Below are 25,088 nucleotides of genomic sequence, written 5' to 3'. Positions count from 1 at the left end.
AAGAAATTAAATAATAAAAAATTAATAGATCATGATCAATTTTAAGAGAAATTAGTTTGAATATTATGAAAAAAGATATGGGCATTGTGCAGTACTCTGAAAAAAACTCTAAAATGTAAATAATTTCTATAAGCACATTTTGGTATAAAATGATTTTTGTATACCTGCCCACCAGTGAGAAAAGGAAACACCAAGTACCTCAAGAAGACCATGTGAAATATCTCGGCATATACCTCGATAGGTAACTTAATTGGCTAACTCATATAAAAAGGAGACAACAGCTTGAGATAAAAACCAAAAAGCTTTACTGGTTACTAGGGACTAAATCCAAACTAAGCTCATACAATAAGCTACTTTTATATAAATCTTTATTCGAACCAATTTGGTGCTACGGTATACAATTGTGGGGCAGTGCTCATAAGACTAATATAGAAATAATACAGAAATTTCAAAACAAACTTTTGAAAGTTGCCTTAGAAGCTCCAAAATATGATTCATGTCGACACGAATACACCTACCATAAATGAAGTAATAACAAAAACAGCACTTATGTATAGAAACAAGCTCATCAGTCACCCAAATTCATTAGCAAACTCTTTGATAACAGAGAACTATCCAAGAAGATTGAAAAGAAAAGCGCCACTGGATTTAAGTCATCAACTCTTCTGATAAAAAATGGAAATAACTTAATCATTATTCGTAAGAAATTATTTCATAAGTAAATAGTTAAAATTATATAATTATCAATGAAATATTGTTAATATTATATCGAATGGTAAAACAACTACTGAGTTGTTTTTCCAACATGGCCCTTTAGTGTACAAAGTCCCTTTACTGCCGGCTATTGTAAATTCCTCAAATTTATTAAATGTTCTAAACTGGACAGTTGTGAATATAAGAGATAATAATAATTTAAAAAAATATTAACGATAGATTTTTATAAAGTTTTAGTGCAGTTTCAGTTCATTTTTCTTAAAAAATGTAACCCTCTTTATTCAAAATTCTCAATTTCGATTTCCTACGCCAATCTAACAAAGTACAAAATTTACACGTATATTGTATGTATATTTACTATCCTATGAATAATATAATATTTCCCACACGTCCTGTAGCCGAATAATACGCATGCATTAGAGAGAGGAACGCCGATGCGAACAAATGCGATGTTGGTCAGTTCGCAGCATCCGTTGTTATATTGCGAAGGGGTTACCGTGCGCACATAGACACGGCGTAGGGTGACGCGCGCGGTGGTACATAGACGCTATCAACTGGACAATTCGGAGCTCTGTGCGAACACAGGGATGAATTTGGAGAATTCATTAGATTTTTTTTTAAATTTAAGTAACAAAACAGAATTAATTTCTATTATTCTTATTTCTGCTTATTTCTATTCAATTTACTATGCTTTATCAAAGTCATCTAATGGAAATTTATTGTTCTCTCAAAATGTGGAATAAAATAAAAAACTAGTTGATAATCTGAAGTTTTTTTGCAAATGCAAGCATGTAAAATTTCTTAGAATTCCACTTTAACTAAAAAAAAGATTAGATTTTGATTATACTTAGATTTCAAGCAATAAATCAAGGTTTTGTGGAAATTCAGAAAAAGACCAAGGGGGTATTCTAGTGTAGAGCGATGAAGTTTAGGTCATTTTTAAAGTGTCGTAAAAGAAAGCAATAATTGTTTTTACTATCCATTTTTATCACTTGTTTATTAATATTATTAAAATACAAAACAAAAATTAAAAAAAAAAATGAAAATTGAAGAAACTAGCAGCTGTTGAAGTGGAGGGTCTAAAAAATTGGCACCTCAGTCTTGACATGATTTTAGCCCTCCTAGCCATCGGAAATGCAAAAAATAAAGTTTTTTTCAGTTTCTCGAATTTTTTAAATATATTAAAAATTCGAATTTGGGGATAATCTTAGTTTGGGCTATAGATAGGTCTATAAACAAGACTCTCAGAACATTTCAAGTGAATCGGTCGATTTAAGCTCGAGAAATCGTGTAACAGTACTGAAAAAGTCTTTTCTGAGAAAAACGCATTTAAAGTTTTGCATGAAGCCAAACCAGTATAAAGACCGAGTCAGTGCTAATGCCTATATCTCCGAAAATAATTCAAATTTTCAAAAACCTTCTCGTACCCATATTCTTAGATAGTTAAATTTTGGAAATAAAAAATAAAAAAAACGTTTTTTCTAATTTATACACTAGAATACCCCCTTAACTATTACAATTAATTTCTCTTAATGATATACCGATGTTCTATGGGCAAAATTTCTTAGAATGCGTTTATATTTAAATAAACAATAAGATTTTTGATATTCGGAATGAAGATTGTAAACTTCAAATGAGGAATGAAACAAAAAATATGTTCATTGATAATTTACAGTTCTGTGAGAACAAAAAGACGAATTTGGAAACTATCTTAACAAACCTTTAGATTTTATATGACAAGTAAAGCGAAAAAAGTCCCGAATTAGTGAAAATGATAGTTCTGTTAAAATCAAGGATAAATATTGAATTTCTTGAGATCGTTCAAGCTTAAAAAAATCTATTAATATCGACTACGAGCCATTGTTTGTATATTAAATACATAATCCAATAAATCTAGTTATGGCTTTTCGTCAAAAATAGCCCTATCGTCAGTAAAATATGGTAAATGAAAACATAATAAGTGTATTAACAATGATAAAATAATATGAAACAAATTTACTAATAATCTTAATAAAAAAAATTAGTAATAAAAAATAACAGTATCAATCAAACTTGTTATTACCCAGCATTTGCAGTTATATAAGATGGTTTTCTGAAAATATTTTTTGCGTCAGTTAATCGAGGTGATTCATCAAATGTTCAAGAATTGTTTAATTTAATATAATAATTTTAATATATACATATGCCGTACATGTACTATAAATGTAAAGTACATTTTTTTCAGGAATAACAAAAAAAATCTCTTTGAATGCTTGCAAAAACGAAAATCAATACTGTTGGGAAAAAAAACTTTGAAAAAAATATAAAACTTATTGGTTAATATTAATAATTAATCATATATTTATTAACAAGAATTAAGAATTTCAATATAGATAAATTCTCGGTATTAAAGGCTTAATAAATGTACCTAACTACCTACCCCGTCCGACCCTTTCTCAGCTAGCTTGACCGGTGCCGCTCGTCAAAAATTTTCGGCCCGCCTAGAAGGGGTGACTAAGATTCTCATGGATCTCAACTCGCTTTTAGACGAGTGGTCAAGCATCCACTGGACCATATGTCCGAATTAGATAAAATTATAGATGTCAAACCTGTTGCTGGATTTTCGTTAAAACTACGCTGATATATGAAATAACCGACTCTATTTTAAAGGATTACTAGTTTATATCTAGTATTCTTGTATGGTCTTGTTGTATTTAAATGCATCCGTTAGAGATATTCAAACGACACCCTTGGGCGATCGGCTAGACTTTTGTAACAGATAAATGAATGAATAAATGAATTTTTAAGTTTGAAAATAAAGTTAATATCAATCATATAAAATATTTTTCCACATATGTGGTTTGTGAAAATTTGAAACTCTTTATAATGAGTTTATGTATGACCAAGTGTCAATGGTTATAATAATACTAGTTCAGTCAAAATACAATTTGTAATTATTATCAGCATTTTTATTGATATTATGAATAGCTAACTTAATGATACAATTATATAAAATATTATACAAAGATTTGCTATACTCTTTAATTGCTATTTATGATATCAATAAAAAAATGCTAGGAATATTTGTCAACAGTATTTTGACTAAGTAATTTGGTATTATTAACTTCCCGTAGGGTAAGTTGTAGTAATCGCAAAAAAATCGAAAATGAAAATGTTTATATATCTTTACGTTTTAGAGGTTTCTGAATATTTTGACATACCTTAAAGAAAATGTATGTATGTGTGTGTGTATGTGTGTTCGGATACAAATTTTCGTCGTCGATTTCGGGAACACGGATGAAGCGATTTGAATAATTCAAAAAACGTTCGATTTGTATTGATAAGAAGACGTGCTGATTAGTTTTTGGCGAAGGCAGGTCTAGCCGTTCCAAAGATATGGGGCAAAAAGCGCCAAAAACGGTAACTCAGCGTCGGATTTGAATAATTCAAAAAACATTTTACTTGTATTAACAAGATAAAGAACTGATCAAATTTTCTTGAAGGTAGGTCTAGCGGTTTTGGAGATCTAGTAAAGAAAGTGAAAGAAATGCCATGCACCCCAGTAGTTTAAATTTAAATTACATCATGTACTTACCAAGCCATGTGGATTCATATCAGGATAATTTTTATTGAATAAAATTTTTGATTAATAAGAAAACTTTGTAACTGATATAGTATCAGTTTGATCGAAATAAATATAAGACGAAATTGCATAAGTGTGAAAAAATTATCTGTGAAATAATTAAATCAGAAAAATAAAATATTACCAGGACACTATTTTTGAAAATCTCTCTTAGGACTAATAATATAATTGGAAGTAGCTCTACGATTTTTCTGTTCTAATGGTGTTATTTATTGTGCACCCAATACACCGAAAAAAATCATATTTAAATCAATATTTTTATGAACAAATTAGTATAAATACAACTCCAAATTAGGCTCTCCGAGATGGAGAATTGATTCTGAAACCTTGTGATTGCAAGGCCAGAACTCTCATCAGTAACCTTAAATAAAATAATTTTATTTTCAGAATATTTAGCGTCTCCATCTACGGCAAAGCTTTCAAGCTCGTTGTGTTGAGCAAAAGCATGGGTCTGTACTTTGCTTTCAAACTTCCAAACCAATATGGAAATATAACGAATCCAGTATCATTTGAATATATTTTGAACCAAGTGGTTAATATTGAACCATTTAGTTAGTTTAAAATTATTGGATATTAGAAATAGAGTTTACAAATTACACATACACATCAAAATGAAATACAAAAATTAATTAAATTTGTTTTATATTTTTTAGTTGGGATAAATTTAATTGCCAAACCAAAAAAGATTAAGTGGGATCAACGTCCAGCATTTGTCTTGTATAGAATCCATCCTCCATCGATCCATGTCATATCAAGTTTTCATATAAGAGATTATCCCACGTCTTAGGTGTATTATAAGGCCGAAATTCATTATAGATATTGCACACGTTATCTCATTTTGTGGGTCTACTGAATAATTGAGTTTCGATTTCAGACATCCTTTCTTAGTAACAGGCTAGAAAATGATTACAGCTCGTCTTGGCAACAGATGGTATATTTCACAGGGGCAATTTAGAAAACGGTTGCGGTTATTTACTAAGACATTTCTGAATGAAATATTGTAGAATGAAATTACTCATTTGGCACGAATTTCTAGCATAAATTACCATAAGTCCTCGGGGTAATATTTAATATAAAAATATGTTCTATGGGACTGATGTATTGGAAACAAAATGAATTTAAAATGTTTGAAGAAAATTGAATTGTGGTGGGATGGCAAAAATCAAGTTATATTTTTTTAATATAAAATTATCAAGTATTTTACCATTTTACAATTCTGATCAAATGCGCCAACTTTTGATAGAACTTGTCATGACACATTAGTGCATTTTTAAGGAGGGCTTCTCAAAAACGATGAATTTTGAAAATTTTCAATTCATACAACAAAAAGTTTTCATTCTTAAAAACTTGGGGTAAATGTGTCATTATTTTTTACTGTGTCTCTAGAAATATTATTTACAATTTTGGATCCAATGGTCACAATTTTGCCTGAGACAACCTGAGAGAGTTGTTAGAGAGTTCTAGGACACCCTGTATATATATATATTTATATATATATATATATATATATATATATATCTTGTGTGTTTCCATTTAAGTGAGATAAGTATGTATATATTTCCCAAGAAGATAAATGTCAGAATTATTATCTCCACTCGTAATATTCATGAAGAACATCCCCCACAACAAATATTTGCAAAGCATTATAATGTGCAGAAATCCAATTTGCAAAATAAAACTGAGTTTTTTCTGCGGATAATTTAATACAAAAATTCAACCATCAAGTTGGCATATACATCAGCTTGTGAATGATGAATGAGCGATGCAAAAAATAGAAACAAAAGCTCAGGTGTAAAAGCTCTCATATTCCAGGCAAGCCAACAATTTATAAATCATATATTTATGCATTTTTTGTATTTGTATACAGTTTTTTAAAAATACATTGCACTATAAATTATCGTATATATTTACATATATAGTTAACAAACAGTATTTTTACAATTATTAAATGGTATTGCTTATAATAAATTATATATATATATATATATATATATATATATATGTGTGTGTATATTTATTATATATATATATATTATTTATAAAATCAATTTGCTTTTTCATGGCAACAATAATTGATCTCTATCAAAGCCTATAAGCATTTTTTGAATAAATTGTTGATTTCTGCTCCAATCAAAAATCTTGGAATTATCCCAATCCGAATAATGTCGTTTAAATTATTTACGCACAACAAATGCCTCTTGCCTAATTTACATGATAAAAGTCGGTTAAATAAATCCATCTCAAAGGATCCCTGTAAGTCTTGCGTGAAAATTAAACATCTTTTCCAAAAATAAGCAAAAGCGATCTCAAGAGCTCCCCAAACCGGTAATGATACACAAATCGCCCCAATGGAAAGCTTTGCTAAAATCTAATTCAAGAAATGTCAATTTGATATATAAAACTCTGTTTTTCTTTCCAATTTTGTTTGCATATACTTCTTACAGACAAATTTCTGAGTCGGATACAGTCTTTGTGTATTTTCATATTCTGGTGTCTCGCGTTTCTAATTTCGTCTAATTTTATAATTGAACACACAGGCGTCATGATGTTTTGTCAATATTTGGGAAGTCAATATTGAAAGCCAACTATAGGAGTGCCTCGGGTGGTTGAAATGTATTTGGGTGAAAAAATTAAGAATATTATGATCTGGAGAAAGAAAACATATGATAAAGTTATTATGGAATCATAATTATTAAGCTCAAATGCTCATCGATAATGATTGTGAAAATCTTTTAACATTATCCTAATATCCGAAAACGAATGCCTACTGATAAATAAGTGTTTCAACTTGGAAATCAAAATTGCAAAATATTATTTTGTTCATAACAAATTATGAAAACCCATAACAAAATCCATAACAAAATTGCAAAATATTTATTTTTTCCATAACAAATTTCGAATGGGTAGTATGAAATGTTTGGTGTTCAAAATACCAAAGATAAACAATTATGGTAATTGACTATTGGCAAAAGAAGTAAACATTTTAAATGAATTAAATAATATAATGTACTAGAAACAATTTGCAACAAAGGACAAATCTAAATTAAGGATAAATAATGGCTTTTCCCCATCAAAGTTTGAAAATCAAGCAGTTGATTTGGTGACCGTTAGCAAAAGATTAAAAACATTCTAATCAATTAGATAAACTATATCAGAAACCATTTAAAATTGAATAGAAAACCGAAATTCAATTTAAAAAGACAGTTGATTGAAGATCAAGAACCCAAGAAATTAAATGATTTGGAGAATCAGAAAACTGTATCAAAAATAATTGACAAATGGAAAGTAAAACTCAATTAGATATAAAAAGGGCTTCATATAAATTCAGAAATTAAACAAGAAAAGGTTGATTGAAGATTGGCAAGAAAATTTTAGTAGAATATTTATGTAACCGAGAAACGTATAAAATTCATTTTTGTTTTTGGAATAATCATTAACTAATTAGAGATGCATTCAAACTTATCAACATAAGGAGGGTTAAACTTTTAGTGAATTAATTTCTATATCATTTATTTTAATATGTTGTAATGAAAATCTACACCCAAATGATATATTAACCTTTTGCAAAGCCAATTTATATATATATATATATATATATATATATATATATATTTATATTTATATATTCATACAGAAAAGTGTACTTAAACTTGGCAAAAGATTTATAGATGGACTTAATGCCTATCTATATACTTCGTACAAAGTTTAACTCTAATTTTCTGAAGAATCTATATATAGAATTGACAAAACCTTAATTTACTTGGAAACAAATGGGTTTACTGTGTATCACAGAGGATTTAATTCTAGAGACTTGTCGTGTGCGAACCTCAGTCATTAGTAAAGTCTGTAATCCTTTCGGCTATAAAAATTCATTATGCTCGCGCATAAGTAATGTGTTCGTTTAAATTTGCATTCCCATTTGCTCGTTTTACTCATTTTGCTCATTTGTTCATTCCCAGCCGAGACTTCGGCGCTTCAATGTATCCAAAGTTAATATATTTAGAACAACCCACGTGGCTTAGACAAGATTAAGACATTACTACGTAGTAAGGTGAACTTGTACGAGGTAATGAATTCTGTTTTATGAGACAAAGTGGTAGACGATGAATATATAAAAAGTTTTATGAATAATATATAAGTGTGTATGTGGGTTACATAGTAAAGGTAAGAAATTTCTGTCTATGAAAAGGTTTCTTGGTTAACACATTCATGTCGGCAGGTTCATAGGTCCTTTTCATTTTTGGTCTTCGGAATTTTTCATCAAAAGTCGGTTGTGGAGTTGATTTTCATGATATTTCACGTATATCGAGGTTAACAAAATATGCACCAACATATAGTTTTGATTATTGGAAGCAGAAATCTCTGTCTTTATGAAAAGACACCTTAGGTAACACATTCATGTCGGCGGGTTCATAGGTCCTTTTCATCTATTGTCCTCGGAATTTTTCATGAAAAGTCGGTTGTGGAGTTGATTTGATAAAATATGTATCAACATACAGTCTTCATTATTTTGAGCTGTTCTTGCTGATTTCACATTCTGCTGCTTTCCAAATCCAGCTTTGATTAAAGATGTTAAAGGGTTTTCCCATGGTTTATCACACCAGAGATAACCTAAATGAGTCAATTTGAATTAGCAATATATTTCTGACCTTACAATCAATAATTTGTGTTATTTTTCTGAGTGAAAATGGATATCTATATCCTTCGACCTCGTTAGATGAAACCGAAAACATTGTCTCAAGGCAATTCTTGAATTTATCAAAAGACTCAACAGGTTTCATATTACTGCAAATATTTGAATTTGAAATGAAAACATAAATCCTCCTGCATTCCAAACTTGTATCGAAAATATGTAATGATAGTTGTATTTTATATTTTAATGTTTTGTTATATTACCATTTTTTTTAAAAATATTTAAAACCTCCATATTTAAATTAATTAGTGCAAGGACTGACCATCAGGAATAAGAAATATTGATTTTTACTTTAATGGAAAGGGACAAACTCTGCACATAAATTTTTACTCATTTTACAAATATATATATATATATATAACTCATAAATTTTAATGGTATATATTTTTATTTTAACAAAAAGTAAACTTACCAATTATTATTTGAACGTGCGCTTTGTTGCCATAAAAAATGCAAATGGTGGACGTTTGTGTAACTTGTATATCTTGTAAACATTTTTCTTCCTTGGAGCAAATTCAATATACGTAACTATAAATAATGTAAAGTTATTAAAGCACTTGGTTTCATCTTTTATATAAAAGTTAATGCAAATTAGATTTTTTTTAATAATAAAAAATCTTAGAGCACAAAACACGTCCATCTTATTAACTGTCGAAACAAAACTAACTGAAAGTGCACTAACGTTGCACTAACTGACAAGGGTACCAACAAAACTACAAAAATCGATAGTTGAACTTAATGAAGTTGAAACTCAGAATCAAAAATATAAAATCATGAATGTTTCTTTAATGTACTTTTATGTTTAATTGTATTATATAGTTAAACTTATTTGAAAATAAAATACGATTAAAAAAATACTGTTCTATGCAGCTTTTGTAGTACAGTCAGAAATTAAGAGAATCATAATCGGTTAATTCAATTATTAATTAGTAAATAGAAATTGGCACTTGCAGATTTGATTTGTAAAGAAAATAAACCACTATTGTTACAAAAATTAATTTTGCAAATTCTTTGAATGTAATTTTTATTGTATTGAAAAACGAAAATAATGAAGGTATGTACTTACGTTACTCGCAATCCTTTTTTTATTTTTAGCTGATTCATTGTGCACCACTGATATAATATCAAACATTTTAAAGCACTTATATTTATATTTCAAACACAGATAAAATCAATTATTTTTAATAACAGAAAATCACAAAACGTCCACCATTTTATCTGTCAAAACCAAACGAATTGAACCGTAATAAAGTTAGCAACATGTGTACCAATGCAAACGACATAAAAAATCGATAATCGATGAACACACGTTGCGCGCGGAATTTGAATCGGTACAAAAAACTTTATTCAAAACATTTAGTTAAATTTATAAAAAATAGTGTTTAATTTAAATATAATCTACATACTTATGTGTTAAATGATTAAATAATAATCTAATACGTAAATATAACAACAGTTTAATATAAAAAAACATTTTACCAAAATATTTTTTTAATCAAAACAAGAACTCAATTAAACAAAACTAACATTTTCCATGTCAAAAACATTTTTTAGTATATATACCTTGGAGTAGTGAGCGATTATATCGCCTATTCATTATGTATTCAGCGTTTCTGAGCTTCGGAGTTAAGTGGCATAGCTGTTATGTGGGCACATTAATCCAAATATTCGAAATATAACGAAATGCAAATATCATAACGTGCAGAATAGTAAGTTCAATAAAATATAATGGCACTATAGTCGAAGGCTTCTGTTGCCAAAAAGATTTTCGCATAATCCTCAACGAGGTGAATAAAAATGGTATAATATGGATACAGTCTGAAGTATATAGTATCTGAATTATTTCATGTAATAATATATAATATATGGTATAATATATAATAAATAACATATTCAACTAGATTAAAATGGGATTTAAAAATCGGTACAGAATTTTTTAGGACAACATAACCTGCAGGTCAAATTTTGGCTCACACACACATGCACCAACATATACGTTATCCAATTTTGATCGCAAACAATTCAGAATGTCTTCTAACGACTTGAAAAAGCTTGAAATTAACCCATTGAATTGAGGAAATCAAGACAGTTGATATTTTTTTCCACTGAATATATAATTAGTTATAGCGTTATGATTTTTCCTAAAATTCATATGTAGAACTAAGACGAAACGTAGGGAATTATATATTTTTATTAGTGTAGAAATACACATGAATTATTTCTAAATTCAAATAAAATATATCTTTCATCTTTGTAATTAAAAATCTCCCGCCGGGTATTGCGACACACTTCCAACATGCTGCAAATGAGCAATATGTAGTCAAAATATAAACGTCGGGTTATTTCATTCGCGGTGTACATTCTAAATGCTTTTTTATCATATTCTGAGAATATAAATTATAAATTTCCCTGGTCGGACACGCACTTTGCTCGTAAAGAATCGTTAATTGAGGCGAATTTGCGTTTTGAACTTTAACGGGGAGTCCTTGTTAAGCGAACAATGGCATGGTCTTATTAAATTTTCAACGTCGTGTTTTTTCTCTTCAGAGGATATAAACAACCTTGTTTGGATAATAGATAACATCGCACGATGGAAAAGAAGATTATATCCGAAACGAAAATTATCAAGCGGTTTAATTTATGTCACGGTATAATGGACTCATGTATAATAATTTTTGTTTTTTAAAATTTATGCTCATGCATCATGTATCTCCGAATAAGGAGCCAATTCTCGGATGAATTAGAAAAGCCAGTATTTGTAAATGTATTTTGTGTTACTACTGCAACTTATTCTCTTATTGATCGGCCTAAAGTTATGATTTTGCCATAAGTTCTTCGGCAGTTCAGGTAAACTAAATCAGAGTTTGTATGGCAACAGAAAATGTACTAAACTTCATCCCTAGATACCCGGAGCCACCCGGAGCAAACAAAGTTCGTCAACAAAACACCTGTATATACCGGAGCTGGAAAAAGCAATTCCAAAATTCGAGCGTTTAAATGTAAAGTTATTCTCATTCTCGCATAACTGAATCTATTCACGTGGAATCTAAAGTTTAATATTTACAAATTTGCATAAGGATCGAGTTTATCGTTATTTGGGAATAGAATTACTTCATGTTGCTTTTGTAAAATGAGGGTTATTTTAAAGACTGAATTAGTAAAAGTTAAATTTCATGCAATAACGAAGTTTTTCTGTAATAAATTAAAAACTCGACATATACATTGTTTTCAATGAATTTGCATTATATGCACTAAAAAATTCGGTATATTTTGTTTTAATTTCTTAAAGTTTCAAGTCATTCTGAACGGGTTGACAGCAAAACTCTAAAAAGTTTGTTTGTGTATGTGAGTGTATACCAAAAATTGATTTTTTGACAGAGTTTTCCTATTTTTTTTTCAAAACGATCGATCTAGCCGTTGAAATATATGTATTATCATGCTATATCAACGTTTTAGCCAAAAATTCAGAACCGATTTAAAAAACTTAAAAACAGTTCCAGTTGGAAATCGTGATGATTAATTACTAGGTTTTTGATAAAGATTGAAGAGGGGCCGTTTTTTAATAAATAAATGTTGAAATTTTTTTAAACGATTTTCATGAATCTTTATAGAACGATAGATTTCGTAGTCTGAAATAACATACTTAAATATTATAGGCCTACGATAAAAAATCATCAAACTTTGGAATTTCGTCACGTATTTAAGCTATTCTAATCAGAATCTATGTCAAACATCAATATATACGGTCTGTAGTGTTTCATAGGTAGCTACTGATTACAGTTCACGTTCATACTCAATAAATTATTTTTTTTATTTTACAAACTATTTCTAAAGGTAGTATTATTAAACAAATTAAATTAATATATACAGTAACAGATAATGTAAGTATATGCTTCAAAGATGTCAATGAAAAATTATTTTAATGAAAGCAAAATTGTTATTTTTGAAATAAACAGTTGAACTTCTTTTCTATAACTAATTCTAATCATTGTTGATAAACTCGATTATTTTCACGTATTTCCTTGATTATTTCTACGTGTTCGAGCTATTCCAATCAGAATCTATGACGAACATCTATGTATACGATTTGCCGGTAGCTACTGATTACAGTTTACGTCCCTACTCAATAATTTTTTTTTTATCAAGTATGGACTACTTCAATGGCATTTAAGAAATAAACTTACGGATATTATGCGTATGTTTCAAAGATATCCATTGAAAAAAAATTTAACAAAAGAGAAATTTAGATTTACAGAATAATCGCTTGAACCTTTTTTCTAAATAGCTAATTCTAATTCGTGTTGATAAACTATTTATACATATCCACAAAGAAAGAAAAAAAGTTCATGCAACTTGCCTTAAAACAAAATGCTACTTACAACTAGTTTTGTAAAAAATTTATAGTATGAATAATATCTGAATTTTGATTTTGTGATAAAATATTATTTTGGAAGTATTCTTAAATTATTTCAGGGGTATGCGGTTATACCCCATATTATAGACCTACGGTTGAATTATAAAAAATCATCGTACTTTAGAATTTTCCCACATGCTTAAGTGATTCTAATCGGTATCTATATCCAACATCTATGTATACGGACTGCGGTGTTTCGTAGGTAGCTACTGATTACAGATATCCCAAGTATGCAAGTCCAACACTCTATCCACTACGCCACCAGGAGCACAAGTTACTGATTACAGTTTACGTCCATACTTGATAAAATATATTATTAGAAATTATTTTTAAAATAATGAAATGAAAACAAATTAAATTAATTTATACAGCTACGGATAGTATGAGTATGTTTTAAAGACATCCATTGAAAATCATTTTCAGCAAAAGAGAAATTTAGATTTTCGAAACAAACAGTTCAATCTTTCATCTAAATAGCTAATAATATTGATAAATTTGATTATTTACATATATCTGAAACTTGATGCAACTTGCCTTAAGGCAATATGCTATCCACAACGAGTTCTATTAAAAATGCATAATATGATTAATATCTGAATTTTGATTTTTTGATAAAGTATTAAAAGATAATGTTGGAAGAATTATTTTGCATATACATCTCCTTTACCAAGGTGTATCCCTAAATCGTTTCATGGGTATGCGGTTATACCCGTCGGTTTGAGTATTTTTTAGTCGGCTGATTTTTGCGCGTAGAGCACCGGACTCGTGGGCTCTACGGCTCTACGTCGCATGACGTAGGAACGACGTAGCGGCACGCTTGCGCGCAGCCGCTGCACGGGCCCCGGGCAAGCCGAAGCAGCATGGCACTGTGCCGGAAAACGATACAAAACAGGGAACATTTTATTGATGGTCCAACAGGCTGGAACTGTGGCACTGGGAGAATGGACTATTAGGACTTTTCAAGTTTAATGCCATGGGATAGTGGAAATAATAATCATAATAGACTTTTAACTCATCACAATGACATATTTGTAAACTGTCGTATTTTTCTGATTGTCAAAAATAAATAAATAACTACATAAAAATAACAGGCTTTAGTTCTTAGCAGAATGCTTTTAGACACTGCGTAAAAACGGTTGGAAAGAAATTATCACATTTTATTTAATTATAGTGAAAAAAACTAAAACTACTGAGTTGTTTTTCCAACTTGCTCTTTTAGTATACAATGTCTCTTCACTGCCGACTATTGTAAATTCATCAAATTTATTAAATGTCCTTAACTGGACAGTTGTAAATAAAAGAGATAATAAAAAAAATTACTCATGTTGTAAAAAACCAGACGAAATAAAATTATTTCTTTTCTAAAACCAAGTGTTTAATGATGTTTCTGTTCAAATACAGATCCACAATATAGAATCATCATTTGCTCCTGTCCTTATATCCTCACTTATGTCGTATTTTACTTTATAAACCATTATTTATTATTTGTTTTAATTACTTTATTTAGTGCATTCTCCATTTTTGGATTTAAACATCGATATCAATGAAAATAAGATTATACTAGGCCAATGTACAAGCTTACAAAGCCAATAAAAAATAAATAAAAAAAGAAATTATACTAAGAATAAAATTAATTTTGATTATAATACATCAAAATGTATAATCGATGCACTTGACGATACTACTAATTTACTACTACTATAATATTGTGACGAGAAAGAGTTAAAGTGTCTCATTACAGGATTGAAAAGACTGCCATTTATTATATTTAAGCATATTATAAAGTTTATATTTTTTAAAGTTTATTTTTACTAAATTTTGATCAACTTTGTATCAAAAGTTGCAATATTTTAGCCCACCCAAATAGGAAATTTATTTTATTTTTTTGAGATAAGGTAAGATCCCAAAAGCGTTCTATGTAAAATATTAACATTTACTGCCATTGAAATAGCATTTGCATAACTTACTTTTATTATTATTATTTTATTATTTCATTATTATGCAGTTTTATTTCCTAAGTCAATATACGTTTTTTATATATCGTTCATATAGTAATTGTTATGCATAGAAAAAACGAAAAGCGGATCACAATTCTGATAAACAACATCCGGAGCTAATTTCGTATTCAACAAGAATTATATATCTATATCTATAATATCTGAATTTTGAAATAACCGTATAGGAAAACGATGCATGATAGTAGTAAATATACTCGTTTCAATTTCCGGATTTATCAAAATTGTAAAGTGAAATTTGTTAATTTTGTACGGTTTTTTGCTTTATAAATATTTTAATATAAAATTTTTATATATAGTCATAAAAAGGCTACATTATATAAAATAGGTATATATCACTCGTTTCTACTTCAGTATTTCACTAAGTTCAATATACGAGTAAAACCAAGTAACATAAATAAATTAAAATTGTACTAAATTTAGGTCGATTATTTTCACTATATGAAATATATTGTTATAGAGATTTATAGAATTTTCTTACAAATTTACATAAATTAGTAATATGATAAAATATTTGAATAAAATGAAAATTATATTATTAATATAATATTTATTTTTCATTTACTAATCTATATATTCATATTAAGTCGGATTAGCAATGAACATTATTAAGTAAAAACTTGGAATATTTTTTAATAATGCTAAACATAGTTAATTTAGATAACATGTTTGTCATAAATGTTTTGATTGAATACATTATAAAATAATTAGTACAAAATCTATAAGGGTAGGACATATCTTTTCTTTGGATTAAGTGCTCGGGTTATATTCATAAATATAGATAAACATTAAAATGAGCTCATGGGTTTAAATATCAAATATTTGAAGAATTATAAAGTAAAACACTTGTTATTTGAAGCCACAAGTTTCGTGAAAATATAGAGTATCCAAAACACAATAAATTAATACAATAAATAGATTATATGAAAATTTGTTGAACGTATTGTATTCGAAGTATATGTAGGATTCTTCTGAAGTTTGTTTAAAAATGGTTGAAAACAGTTAAACAACACATAATTGAAGTATGTATTCATGAGAAAGATGCGATAGATTAAAACATCATGATCTCTATTAAAAATTCCAAATCTTTTATCAGAAGTATTGAAAAAACCTTGCCTAATGCCTTCATTAGGACAAGAATCGATTTTCTTTGAAGATATATCTTATATTGATGTATATAATAAGATGAAAAAATATGATATATATGAAATTATTTGATAAAATATTGCAACTTTTGATACAAAGTTGATCTAAATTTAGTAAAAATAAACTTTAAATGATATAAACTTCATAATATGCTAAAATATAATAAATGGCAATCAGTGCCATCCCAAAATGCGGCACTTTTACTCTTTCTCGTCACAATATTGAAATTGTAGTGAATTAGTAGTATCGTCAAGTGCATCGATTATGAACTTTGATGTATTATATTCAAAATTAATTTTATTCTTAGTATAATCTTTTTTTTATTTATTTTTTATTGGCTTTGTAAGCTTGTACATTGGCCTTGAATAATCTTATTTTTATTAATATCGAAGTTTTTTTTACTAAGATCATTGAAAATAATTGTAAACACACAATTAAAATACGAACATTAAAAAATATAGGCTACATGAATAATAAATAAAGAAAAGACGTATTAAAAGTATGTAAAGAATAACAAATAATGTAAGTATTGAATGTCTATCATGTAGGTGTGTGTATTTCAGGTGTTTTCTAATTGCTAAAACCAACAAATAAAATACAAATGTTTCCATCTGTATTCCATAAAAATTTTTCGCATATCAAAATACCAAAGTTTCTATTACAATTTCCCTAAGTTATCCGGTTGTAAACGAGTATACCATCAGAGGAATCGCCAGCCTAGGGTTTCCCAGCATCCCCGCTCGTACGCAAGCGCGTGTACGTGTGTTCGCTCTACGTCCGCCGTGCCGTGCCGCGATATTCGGCGAAAGAATAACTAAGCGGCGATCTTCAGTCTAGAGTCGCCGCACAGTGCGTTCGGTACGTATTTCAGGCGGGAGATCGCTCGCGAAATGTGACTAGCGATCGAAAGGTTCGGGTGATAATATTCAGAGTTTCGTAGTAAAAGACTATTTGACAGTTTTCTTGTTGCGTTATGTGTACAAATAATCGCCTGTAGCGATAAATGCTCGAGGTGTTATTGACACACGGCGGATATCGAGCGGGAACTGAAAGGTGAGATTGTGTGTTTTGGATTATTTTGAGTTATTGATGTATTTAAAATGAAGTCAATTTGGCTTGGAACCTGTTATACTTATTTATTAAAGTGAATTTCAATAAGTTGTAATTTGTAGGTTATATTTGATAACGTACAAGAAACGTGTTAATATCCTTGTACCTGATTTAATGAATATTAAGATAATTATTATTAGTTGATAAGGATTATTCCACAAACTATATACATTATTAAGGAAGGAGAAGTTTTTGTTTTCATCAAAAAATCCGATTCGCTAATTTTATGTTTTCTCGACGTTTCAAGCCATTCGGAATCGACCAAATTTGGAAAAAGTATGTGTGTGTGTGTATGTGAACAGATTTTTTTACATTAAATTGCATTTAGTAAATAAAAAAATTAAAAAACATACGAATCATAAATTTTAGTTTGGATATTACTTCTAGTTTCATCATTATAAATCTAAATCAATTTTATTGTAAATATTTTCTAAACTATGGATTTTTTATATTAAATTATTTTCTTAGTAATATCATAACAGATTCTATATATCTTATATATAAAAATGGAGCTCTCTTTCAAATGTCTAAGTAAAACTCGAAATAGGGTAAAAAGGTCTAGATTACAAATTTTTGAAAGACATCAAAAAGCACATTTCTACAATGATGAAGTAGAAGGCAGTTTACTGAACGCAGTCAGATAATTGTTCGTTTGATATGTCTTATTTGTTGTGATATAATTGTTATGGTTTTCACTATATAGTTTATTTTTGCTCAAAATCAAATTGGAACTTTGTACCTTGCCCTGTTCTACATATATACTTTTTATTAAATTTGCTTTAGTTCATCGAATGTAACTTGAAACTTTTCAAAAAGCAGATCAAAGAAGAAATACTTAATTCATTTCTTATCTCTCCTCGCAAAAATTTGAAAATTTTGTATAAGTTCAGTAGTATTATTTACATTTATACACAATATTCAGAATCCAAAAAAAAAATTTGAAAAACTTGAAACGTAATTAATAAGTCGAAAGACCAAAAAAGACTTGGATGGATTATACTATGTTTACTATAGAAAATGTATAAATCATCCAGTTTGATTATATTGACAAAATATAGACAAACTAATGGGGTTTATTGTTTTTATAATACCTAATTGTATACAGCATTCAAACAACACATCCTTATGCACTTAAAGTATTAATATTTTTGATTCTTTAGAAATGGTTTGGGATACCTTATTTAGCAAAACATCGATTGCCGGGTCAGCTAGTATATATATGTGTATATAAGATTTAAATTTTTTGTTGGAGGTTGGGACATATATAATAATCAAACAAACTCTTCTGAAATCGTTCAAAATACGCTCCCCGATAATTATTATTAAGATGAGCAGTTTATCCAAAGTTTCCTTACAATTTATTAATTTGATTAAATGTTAAAATTAAAATTAGAAGAACAGGAATACAAAATTTATTTAAGGTGTTATAAAAATTTAAATAATTTGCATGTACTTCTTGATCAAAAAGTCTTCTAAAATATTTGTATCACGATCCTTGATAATTATAATTAAATGAGCAGTTTATTCCGAAATTTCTTTACCAAATTAGAAAAATAGGAACACAAATTTCACAATATTTTAGGTGTTATAAATATTTAAATAATTTACATGCACTTCTCGATCAAGAAGTCTTCTGAAATATTTGTATCACGATCCTTGATAATTATAATTAAATGAGCAGTTTATTCCGAAATTTCTATGCCAAATTAGAAGAATAGGAACACAAATTTTATAATATTTTAGGGGTTATAAATTTTTAAATAATGCAAAAGAGTCGATAATGTTCATTAAATCATAAGTACTTCTCAATCAAGATCTTATTTAAGATATTTGTATTATGATTCCTGATGATTACTATGAAATGAGCAATTTGTGTCGAAATTTCTTTACAATTCGATAAATTGATTAAATGTTATACCTTGACAAAGTTAGAAGAATGGGATCATAAAATATTTAAACACCTTTAAAATATTCATAACTTCAATCATCAAGACCGATCACTCAAAAATTTATTATTTGAGAGTTTCGGATAACGACACAAGTACCTATTTATAGAAATGTACAAAAATCTATTGAAAATACCAATTGATTTTTTCCCATACGCAAATATATTCACAAAGAGGGAACAACTAATTTCATCATTATAAATAAATTTTATTTTAAATATTTTCAAAACAATGGATTTTTTATATTAAATTATTTTCTTCGTAATATCAGAACAGATGATATATATGTAAATAAGATTTTAGAAATTTAGATCTTTTTGTTTGACGTAGAGATATATATGTATATAAATAATTACAAGATGCTCATGCAAAAAAAATCTAATTTATCCAAATTATCCATGTTATATATTTCTGCTTTATTCAATTATTCTACTTAAAATTAAACCAAAATTAGTTGAAAAGTTAATGTATGAAGTAGTAGAACATTTATCGATGTTAGGCATCATTTCTATAACCACTGATGATGGCAATTTGTGCCGAAAAGTTTGAAAAATTTAAAATTAATTTAAAAATCTATGATCTATATTTGATGTAGCTTTAAATATATATACATATATATATATATATATATATATATATATTAAATGGTAGAGTCTTGGATTTGTAAATATTTTATATTTATTTATAGAAATTTTGATTTACAAAATTTACCTATTCGGCTGAAAAGTAACTCATAAATTCATTTTTTGATAAAATCTTTTTTAGTGAAAAAGTGCTAACGTATATTCAATCACACAGGTAATGAATTCAATTTTTTCATTAACTTTTTCTTAGAACTTTCCAAAACATTCAAATTTTTTATCATTTTTTTATCCTGTTATATAATCCACTCATTTATTTTTATCATTTTCATTTTGATCATATTATCATATTTCTTTATATTATTTTTTCAACTATTTTATTAATTAAAATAATTCATCTTCTTTTCTTAAACATATTGTTTGCTTAAATCTTACCAAGATCATGTTTCTTGACAGATGTCCTGAAGATGGAACGTACCTGGTTCCGAAACGTCGACAGTAAATACATAAAGAAATAGTTTATTAAAGAACTTTTTTTGTTTTTTATTACTTTTTGGATTTTTGTTCGAAACTCTACAATATATATATATATATATAAATATAATAAAAATATAATAATAACAGAATAAATTTAGGAAAATACTTCATTTCGTCATGGGTAAAAAAATTCAGAACGTGCTACTCATATTACAAGAGTCAAATAATTTAAGACCATATGTAACGTTATGTATAAAACCTGATTTACTTTTCAATATTTTGTTACTAAGCAAGTTAGTTTTAACTAAGTTCATTTCGGTGTTTTCTCTACTTTTTCCTACCCTTTACAGTAATAAATAACGTAACCGTACTAAATGACGTATCGACATGAGCCCAAAACAATAATTTCTCGAGTTGTAAAGCACGCACGCCCGATTCCGGCGTCCGTTCTCCCTCAGAACTTTTTTTCGGAATGTTCGAATGTTCTTGAGACACATTTATGAGAAGCGACCCCGTGACCCCGAATCTTGCCCGATGCCATTCTCCGACGGAACGAGGGAGGTTATAAACGATCCGTAGCCGGACGCCGCGACGATAATTCATAAAAGTTTTCGTATAGAGAACCTATCGATGGCTAGGGTTATATCGATATATTGTACTGTATTTACAATGGATTATGTAATGGAACCAATTTCGATACATAGACATAGATAATTCAAATAGTGTTCAAAGAAACGAGAATAAAAAAATTGACGAGGTGCAATATTTGGATGGTGAATTTGTTTAGGAGATAACAGAAAATATATACCTATGTGTGTATATGTATAAATACGTATGTATATATATATATATATATATATATATATATATATATATATAAATATGTTAATTTAGAAATATGAACAAACACTTTTTTTGCACTAATTTATTAAATAATAATTTTACAATGTGTGTAATGTGGTTGTATGTGTGAATGTGTGCATGTTTGTATATATGTATATGTGTATATATGTATATGTATATGTATATATATGTGTATATATGTATGTATGTGTATGTGTGGGTATATATGTATTTGTTATGGGTATGCATTGGTATATATATGTACATATATTTTTAATTATAATAATTTAAAACAATTTTTATAAACAAACCGTTTTCTTTCAAAGAATATTTTTTCTCCTAGCAACATCTATTTCTCAAGTGGGCCCTATTCCTTCTCCTTCTCTTTCCTATTTGATATTTCGTGACTCACCTAGTTGACCTTGGATAGAGAATTCAGACTCCGACGATTGTTGGTATGACAGTAAAAGGAACGACTTGTAACGGATAACACTAAATGCTAATTTAGATTTCCATATTTTAGATTTTAAATTATAACACACGGATGATGAGACAAACCTAGTCTGGAAATGTTTGTAAAATTATTATTTAATGAATTAGTGCAAAAAAGAGTGTTGTTTGTTCATATTTCCAAATTAGTATATATATATATATATATATATATATATATATATGTATGTATGTATGTGTATGTGTGTATATATAGATGTACATTTGATTCTGCTCACAACTACTTTTTATTGGCTTGTGTACATATCTCTTTAGGCTACTGATTCTTCTCTAAGAACTTGTTTTCTTTTTAATTTTTTTCAACACATTTGCGTTTTTTACTGTATTCGAATTTCATATTATTTTGTATATATATTACGAAGAAATACTGTAAAATATTTTCTGTAAATACTTCTACTTGTATAGAAATGTATTACCTTTACAATAATTTTGAATAACATCTTAACTTTATTTTCAATTAGAAATAAACTTTCTATTTAATTGTTTACTTCAAATATAAAATGCATGAAACTTTTCTTCCAACGGTAAACATATTGATTGTTAAATATTTGTATTTATAAAACTTTATTTATATTCAAGCAATAAATTTTATATAATTATATTCACCTACTACTGTAAATCTAATGCATTATTTTACTTTCTGTAATATCTACGTTTAATTTAACACAAAACAATAATTTCATTAAATTCATTAACAATAATGTCTAATATATCGATTTAATTTAGCGCTTGAAGTATAAATATTTAGTTTGATATAATCAATTCAAATTTTGTGCCAGTTTATAAAATGTAATAATATTTATACTTAATGAGTACTCAAATCCTCAAAAACAATGATGTCTAATATATCGATTTAAGTTAGTGCTTTTTTGTTTAATATAATCAATTTAAATTTTGCGTCAGTTTATAAAACGGTAAAAATATTTATACTTAATGAGAACTCTCAAATATATAAATATAGAGAATTATTATTCGCTTGGAGTGAGCAAATGGCATGTGGGTATACTGATATCGATTTGTTTTTAATTGGCATTTTTATACAATGCTGTAGTATTTTCTTAGAATTTCTATTTCGAAATAACAGTAGGTCTGATCGTTTTATTGCCATAAATCATAATAGCTAGTATTGATTAGCTTTGGAAATAAATGCCACTTTTAAATAATTTTAAGGATTATTTTGGTAGAACCCGAATGTATATATATATATATATATATATATATATATATATATATATATATATATATTAGGGTGGTCCTTAATATGGACATTTTCGAATTTCCTTGCTCCCACCAAAGGCTCAAATGGTTCCAAATTGATAAAAAACAATTCTCTGAAAGTTTTAGCTCTTAATATTAACTTTTAGATTCAATCAAAGTTTTGTATGGAAATAGCATAAACAATTTTTCAAAAAATTTGCAGAGCGTCGAATTTTTAATAAAAAATGACTAGAATTTTCACTTTTAATTCATTTGTCGGTAAGTTATACCTAAAATTTTTTTTTTTAGTTTTCAGATTTTCCGTGCTATTTTCATACGAAGTTTGATTGAATTGCGCACTATCTAAAAGTTAATATTAACAGCTCAAACTTTCAGAGATGTTTTTTATCAATTTGGAACCATTTGAGCCCTTGGGAGCTGTCCATTTTAAGGACCACCTTAATATACATATATATATATATATATATATATATATATATATATACCGACTATTTCCCGGTATAACCCATTTTCAATCCACGATCCTAAAAGCCAATTACACAATCTTATGTTTTCACTAATAACAGTAGATGCGATAAAGCCAGATAATGAAAAGTTGATAAAACAGTCGCTTCTGTTTATTTAAGCATAATTACGGGCGTTCAACAAACATAATAAAATAGCATTTCAGCAACAATTTTCAAGTGAAACGGAAACCGCCAATCAAGCCTTGTTTGTTCAGAGTCCAGATATAGATCCGTCATAAAATCGATAAGAATGTTTTTCAACCGTCAGTTGTTATTGGCGGTTCTTTGTTCAGAAATAAAACACTGTCTACAGATGCCTGTTCGATTTATGACCGACTTCTAAAGTTCATCCAGAAATTTCACAGAAAGTTCCTAGAGTTAAATTGAAAGTACTGAGAGAACGATACAGAGAAATATACACACAATCCTTTACCTCTGGCAGTAATTTATTTCCATACATTTCAAGTGCAAATCAAATCACGCACCATGCTAAATTATATAAAATTCGACATTTCATATCAGAACATTTCGGTACTTCCTCGAATGTAACGTCATAAAACTAAAAGTTAAAACTTTCCGAACAAGTATTTTTCTTTTATGCACACTTGAGAAAAACTTTAGTATGACCATGGTTGGTTTCCGTGTAGAAAATGTTCCTTATGAATTTCCAACACGATTCAACTCGCAATCTTAAATGCTGAAATAAATTAATACAGCAGTCTAGATAATAATAAAAACTTTGGGGTAAAATTTAGCAATAAACATCAGAATGTTTTAGTACATCTCGACTGTGATATTATCAGTATAAGTTAAAAGTTTTAGTACAGTTATACTGCTTTATATGCTTTTCCATTTTATTGCATCATAATTATTTATATTCTTGTACAACTACTATTTTATACCAAAACTAAAATGATAGAGTGAATTAATTTATTTATCTAGATCAGAAAGTTTATGTCGTCATTTATTTATATATATAGTATATGTTTATGTTAAATTTTACACATGGTTTCACACTGAATCTAAAATGTCAACCCAAAGTATTAGCAATTCCCAGGAGCAATTTTAATACAATCATTAATATTGAAATTACATCTTTCTGACCAAGTAGTAATTCTATTGATTGTTTCTCTATATGTTAATAGAGATAATACAAATTTTCATTTTAAATCATTTATAACTAACACTGAATTTTACACCTGCATTGTAATACATTAAGGCAGATCAGAAGTGTTAAGATATATAAAATCTTAGAAGCAAAATATATTTGGGCTTATTTATTGGTGTAGATAA

The 25,088-nt window shown here is 28.0% G+C and overlaps 1 protein-coding gene across 1 annotated transcript in view; it reads right to left on the bottom strand.

Moving 5' to 3' along the window:
• LOC113383386 overlaps positions 1-9,069 on the bottom strand; it is a 173,928-nt gene extending 164,859 nt beyond the window's left edge. The window contains exons 1-2 of the mRNA XM_026621658.1: positions 8,991-9,069; positions 8,834-8,947 (exon numbers count right to left, since the gene is read on the bottom strand). Coding sequence (XP_026477443.1) covers positions 8,834-8,947; positions 8,991-9,069 — 193 coding nt within the window. The remainder of the gene's footprint in view (positions 1-8,833; positions 8,948-8,990) is intronic.
• Between the last annotated feature and the right edge of the window lie 16,019 nt (positions 9,070-25,088).

Source organism: Ctenocephalides felis, unplaced genomic scaffold (genome assembly GCF_003426905.1).
Source record: "Ctenocephalides felis isolate EL2017-DRISC unplaced genomic scaffold, ASM342690v1 CF-g0.4_SCAFFOLD_03570, whole genome shotgun sequence".
NCBI lineage: Eukaryota > Metazoa > Arthropoda > Insecta > Siphonaptera > Pulicidae > Ctenocephalides > Ctenocephalides felis.
This window is presented reverse-complemented; position numbering and strand designations above follow the sequence as displayed.